The sequence below is a fragment of the Ranitomeya variabilis genome, chromosome 7 (genome assembly GCF_051348905.1).
Source record: "Ranitomeya variabilis isolate aRanVar5 chromosome 7, aRanVar5.hap1, whole genome shotgun sequence".
Lineage (NCBI taxonomy): Eukaryota > Metazoa > Chordata > Amphibia > Anura > Dendrobatidae > Ranitomeya > Ranitomeya variabilis.
In genome coordinates this window covers 160,411,100-160,417,273 of record NC_135238.1, presented here as the reverse complement: position 1 = coordinate 160,417,273, position 6,174 = coordinate 160,411,100, and the positions used below count along the sequence as shown (strand labels likewise).

At 42.9% G+C, this 6,174-nt stretch overlaps 1 protein-coding gene across 1 annotated transcript in view; it reads right to left on the bottom strand.

Annotated features, from left to right (window-relative positions):
* Nucleotides 1–1,795: 1,795 nt before the first annotated feature.
* Nucleotides 1,796–6,174, bottom strand: part of LOC143784204 (ras-related protein Rab-5B-like) — a 53,392-nt gene continuing 49,013 nt past the window's right edge. Inside the window, exons 5-6 of the mRNA XM_077272136.1 lie at nt 4,497–4,590; nt 1,796–2,839 (exon numbers count right to left, since the gene is read on the bottom strand). Coding sequence (XP_077128251.1) covers nt 2,727–2,839; nt 4,497–4,590 — 207 coding nt within the window. The 3' untranslated portion in view covers nt 1,796–2,726. The remainder of the gene's footprint in view (nt 2,840–4,496; nt 4,591–6,174) is intronic.

Genomic DNA, 6,174 nt, shown 5'->3' with positions numbered 1-6,174 from the left:
GAGCCAATCACTTCTAAACACCTTCCCACCTGCTTGTTGACCCTCAATGTCCACCCACTCTTATTTGATTGACAGCTCTGGTTTCATAGAGCCAGAGAAGGGTGAAGATAAATGGAAACCAAGCAGGTGGGAAGGGGTATGTAATTGGTTTCGCTGTGAAGCACCGAACAGCAGGACTTAGTTTCAACGGTCATTCTGTGCTTACAGAGTCCCTTTAACCCACACGTTAATGACCGGGCCAATTTTTACAATTCTAACCAAAGTCAATTTATGAGGTAATAACTCTGGAATGCTTAAACGAATCCCAGTGATTTTGAGATTGTTTTCTCGTGACATATTGTACTTCATGATAGTGGTAAAGTTTCTTTGATATAACTTGAGTTTATTTGTGAAAAAAAACGGAAATTTGGGTGAAAATATTAAAAATTTCACAATAGTGCTATATAATATGATGACTGCAATATATTAAGACAATAAACTTTGATTGGAGGAGGAGTGCTTCTTTAATATCAAATTGTTACGTTTTGGACAACTGCTTTAAGTTCATCTCAATCCATCAAGAGCTAGGGAGTTGGCCCAATATGCTAGTTGGAAAACAGATAACCTGAGCTAATTAACAAGGTGGCTCTTTTAGTTTTTGGTGCATGTATTCCCAAAATAATCTCACTGCGCCTGCACCAGACAGTACTACACAGCGCAAGCGCCGGATTTCATGCGAACACAGCGCGGAGGGGGCGGCGCCCAGCGCCCCTGAAGATTTGAGTGACTGCAGTGTGGCGTTTCAAGCAGGGGGGTGAGGACCTGCCTCCCTGGCGAAAGGCAGGTATTTTGGAGAATTTATAAAACACATTATTTTGGGAATACATGCACCAAAAACTAAAAGAGCCACCTTGTTAGAATGCAGCATTACTGCTGCACAAGGTGGCTCTTTTAGTTTATAACGGCTGGAGGGGGTGACAGAGTCCCTTTAAATGTTAAGTGTGAAAAAAAAGTGGAGACTGCACTACTGCAAGATTCTGCTGATCATACACCAGGATCTCCAAGCTTGATTAGCGTCATTGACAAACCTACACACGATAACAAGGCAGGAGGCAACTGGTCGGCAAAATCTGATTGTCCAAGCTCAGGCTTTGGACTTTTAACTTTGCGTGACTATATGTAACCTTTAAGAACATTAAAGACTGTTCAGGAACATCACAAGAAGGTAAGGCTATGTTCACATGTCCACTTAGAACAGATCCAGCAGTAATCAATTGGCAGAAAAATCGTGCAGACTACTTTCAACTAGATCAGTTTTTCTAACATTGAAGTCTATGGAGAACTGAGCTGATAAACATCCATCCGCTTTCTTCCATTTGTAACTGATCCAGTAAGCAAAAAAACAGATTTTTTCCAAATGAAAGAAAAACGGATGGCCATTTTACTGATACATTTTTCATAGACTTCAATGTAAAGAGCAAAAAAAAAAAAACCCGCATCCAGTTGAAGTCAGCTTTTTTTTAGCCAGACAAAAAAGTGGTGTCTGCACAACTTTTTTTTTCCCTCACAGGATTGCTGCTGGATCCATTCTGATGATTACTGGATATGTGAACATAGCCTAAATCCAATATTGGCGAGTGCAGGCATCCAAAGGGTTAACAGGTAGCAGGTAGCTTAGAATAAACCATTTTCAATGTACCCTTTGTAAAATATCTTGTGGTTCACCAAACCGATGTCTCCAATGTAGAAACCTTCAAAAACACAGATACATAATTTGACTACATTCTAAAGATAGGCACAAAACGCAAAGCCACGCTTCAGTTTCTCCTTGCTTTAATGTTACGTTAAAAATCAGTATTTTAGGATTCAAGTAAAACATTATCTGAAGGTGCAAATACAAAAGTTCCGTTCAGAGCACATTCGATCACTTTGTTGTTCTCCTTACGATGAGAGAATAATGTACACTTGTGTTGGTGAGGGAAGGGCGAGGAGGCTGAAAAATCGGTGTTTTCAGGATAAATACAAATGGATGGAAGGTAAAGTGCAAAGAGGTCCACAGTGTTTTGTTCTTCTGCAGAGGAGGAGGGGGCGACCACATGAAAGTAACAGAACAGCCATAGTGGGATGAGAAGTGCTGAGAGGCAGTAAGTGTCCTGATCGGCTGAGGCCAGTCATACACGCAGCGTCTAGGTTTTTATTTGTAAAACTGTACATACCATCAGCTGCTCAGAAACCTCATTAGTGCTGAATAGGCCATCAGCGTCATAACTGTCCAGGTCCAGCTACATGCAGATCGCGGATGATTTCCTTAAGTGCTTGCAGAATATTGCTTCAGACATGTAATTCTTGATGCAGACAGCAGAGCTCGGGGTGCACAGGTCTGTGTCCTCTAAAGACTCCAGATTGTGACAGCAGGTTATTAACAGTCAACTGGACATGCTTAGAGAAAAGCATAGAATACGTCACACCGTCAGTCGTCCGGCAAGGATCGTGACTAGAGTAGAAAACCAGCACTGGATTCCCGCAGAATTTTGCATTTCGGAAATTGAGCCGGTTTTCTTTTTAACTCTTTTTTACAGTTTTGTGGTTTTTTACTTTTAACACTATGATAAAAAGGAAAAAAAAAAAAAAACAAGAGCCAAATTCCCTCCAGCTGTAAAGATACAGAGGCGGCGTCCTAAACTGTGTTCACAAGAATTTGCGTAGAAAATGCATACTGGAGAGGCTTTATCTTGGTAGTCGTGGGATCAATTGCTGCAGCACCCGCTTCTTGGCTGTTGGTCCGATCCCTGCAGATTTACACCTCTATTACGGGCAGCATGAGTTGGGTTTTGGGCATCCGATTTGGGCATTTTCTTTGCTGCATGAGAAGAAAAAAAATATATAGTTAGGAAAAGGTTAAAAATATTTCTCGTACAAATATACTATAGGGCTGATCACACAGATAAACCCTGCCTCAAATCACATATATGGGATGTAGATGCAGATCTTTGAAAGCTAAATCCATCAACACCTTTATTATCTTCTATCTGTTGCAGCATTCGCAAGAGTGTTATCATTCATATGAAAATGAGCTGTTACAGAATCCGAGTGTGACAAAACACTTCCCAAGTCTCAGGCTAATGAGGTTATTTCCCCTCTCAGCACTAGTCCCTCAAGGGACTTATCAAGATGTTTGTTGAGCACCCAGAACCCCCAAGTGCTTCACATAAGTTTATAACGTTGAGCCGTGAAAATTAAAAATCAAATTTTATTCCACAAAAATCATCTTTTAGCACCAAATTTTTTTATTTTAACAAAAGGTAGCAGGAGAAAATGGACCCCAAAAATTGTTGTGCAATATCTCCTGAGTACGCCGATACCCCGTGTGTGGAGTAAACCACTGTTTGGGCGCATGGAAGAGCTCGGAAGGGAAGGAGCACCGTTTCAGGTTTTGAAAGCAAAACTGGCTGGAATTGAGAGCGGATGTTTGGAGAGCCCCTGATGTGTCTAAACAGTGGAAACCCCCCACAAGTGACACCATTTTGGAAACCAGACCCGTCAAAAAACTTATCTAGATGTGTGGTGAGCATCTTGAACCACCAAGTGCTTTACAGTAGTTTATAACAAGCTAAGAAAATTACAAACAAAAACATAAAAACACCTTTTTTCTCGCAACATTTTTCTTTCAGCCCCAAATTTTATTTTCTCAAGGGTAACTTTTTTGTGGATCCAGTTGAAGCTTTTATTGACATTTTTCATAACGTTTGGGATCACATTTATCCGGCGCTTTACGCTGAGCACTGACTTTGGGGTTTCCATCTAAACCTCTGAGTGACGTGACAGATGGAACCCCCGAGGGATCCAATCACTATAATGAGGCAGGAGAGTCACTCTTGACTCAGTCTGGCCTTTGTACAGCGGTGACCTTCCTTTCACAGGTGCAGAAAACTATGGTGGATTGCGTTTTTATGCCTCTCCAACATGTTTCACCTTGTGGTGTCATCAGGGGAATGAAGCTCCAAGTATAGCCTCATTTTCCTGATGATGAAGTATGGCGAAACATGTTGGGGTGGCTAATTGCTGCTAAATATTCTGATTGTGGGAACGTACCCCAAGACGCAGGTCTATATACTCATCACATCAGCGGTGTTAGAAGATGAAAAATAGTATCTTTTCCCATGACCTTTTAGTAGGCCTCGCTTCTCTCTAGTCCTACACAAGGGCATGTGTGACGTGATGCTCTCCTATCTGATGGTGGTATGTTAGAGATGAACATACCTTATGAAAGGATTGTGCTCGTGACGGTATATTCTGTGTATAATCGCAGAGTATAGTGAACCTGAAGAAGGAGCTAGCTCAGCTCTGAAACGCGTTGGATTTTTATTGGAATAAATATTTTACATTATGTTTCGTGAAGAGCATAACCTGCATGGACATCACTGGATGACACCCTGCCTCCTGGCATGCACTTGGGCATTCATTCATTTGGAAACTGGAATCATAGATGTAAAAACAAGCAGAATCACTCAACTTACCAATTGCTAGAAACAATTCGTTTACATTCATCGCGGTTTTTGCTGACGTTTCCATGAATAATAGTCCAGTGTCTTCAGCATATGTCTGCGCTTCCTGTTGGGAAAACGTATATAATTTTATTATGAGAAATGAAAGAGGAAGCACCAGGATAAATTCCCATATACAATCTATCCATAGGTGCTATATGGAGGATCACCGTGGGTCCAACCAGTGAGGCTCCTACCAAGCTTGAGAATGGGGGTCCCCTGTTTGAGTCAATTAGTAATGCATATTTACAACTACTGCTCCATTCATTGTCTGTCTAAGATAGCTACGGAGGGAGCTCTCCCATAGAAGTGGATGTACACTAAAGCTCTATTCAAATAGCCTCTTTACAGAAGACAAGGACAATAATGCCACTTTTTGGAGATAGACATCATAAAAGTACTGTATATACTCGAGTATAAGCCGACCCGAGTATAAGCCGACCCCCCTAATTTTGCCACAAAAACCTGGGAAAACGTAATTACTCGAGTATAAGCCTAGGGTGGAAAATGCAGCAGCTACCGGTAAATGTCAAAAATAAAAAATAGATACCAATAAAAGTAAAATTAATTGAGATATCAGTAGGTTAAGTGTTTTTGAATATCCATATTGAATCGGGAGCACCATATAATGCTCCATACAGTTCATGATGGGCCCCATATAATGCTCCATACAAAATAAGCCCCATATAATGCTCCATACAGTTTTTGATGGGCCCCATAAGGTGCTCCATATTAAAATATGCCCCATATAATGCTGCACAAATGTTGATTATGGCCCTATAAGATGCTCCATAGAGATATGTGCCCCATATAATGCTGCATATGGCCCCAAAAGATGCTCCATACAGATATTTGCCCCATACAATGCTGCACAAATGCTGGTTATGGCCCCATAAGATGCTCCATAGACACATTTTCCCCATATAAGGCTAGGGTCACATTGCGTTAGGGCAATCCGTTTAGCGCCAAGCGCTAGCGGATTGCGCTAACGCAATGTCTTTTTCGGGGTCGCGTTAAACGTCCCCACTAGCGCAGATCCCCGATCTGCGAGAGCGGGGAACGGACCTCGGGCGCGCCGCAGACGCTGCAAGCAGCGTCCGAGGCGCGCTACAAAAGAACGGCACATCGCTAGCGCGTGCTGAAAATGACACGCGCTAGCAATGCGCTTTAACATTGCGGGCAATGGGAGCGCTAACGGACGCGTTGCACGGCGTTAATTTCTCCGTGCAACGCTGTCCGTTAGCGCTCAGCCATAAACACAATGTGACCCTAGCCTAATGCTGCAGAAATGCTGCACATGGCCCCATAAGATGCTCCATAGAGATATTTGCCCCATGTGCTGTTACTGCGATTTAAAAAAAAAAAAAAAATCACATACTCCCCTCTCGTCGCTCTGGCCCCCGGCACTTGCTATTTTCACCTGTCCCACATTCCACCGTCGGCGCCGCTGTGTCTTCCGCATCCTCTGCACTGACTGTTCAGGCAGAGGGCGACGCACACACTAATCGCGTCATCGCGCCCCATGACCTGAATGTCACTGCAGAGGACGCAGAAGACACAGCAGCAACAATGGTGGAACGTGGGACAGGTGAATATGCCCCCGTTATACTTGCCTGCTCCTGGGGTGGTCCCTGCAGGTCCCTGGTTCTCC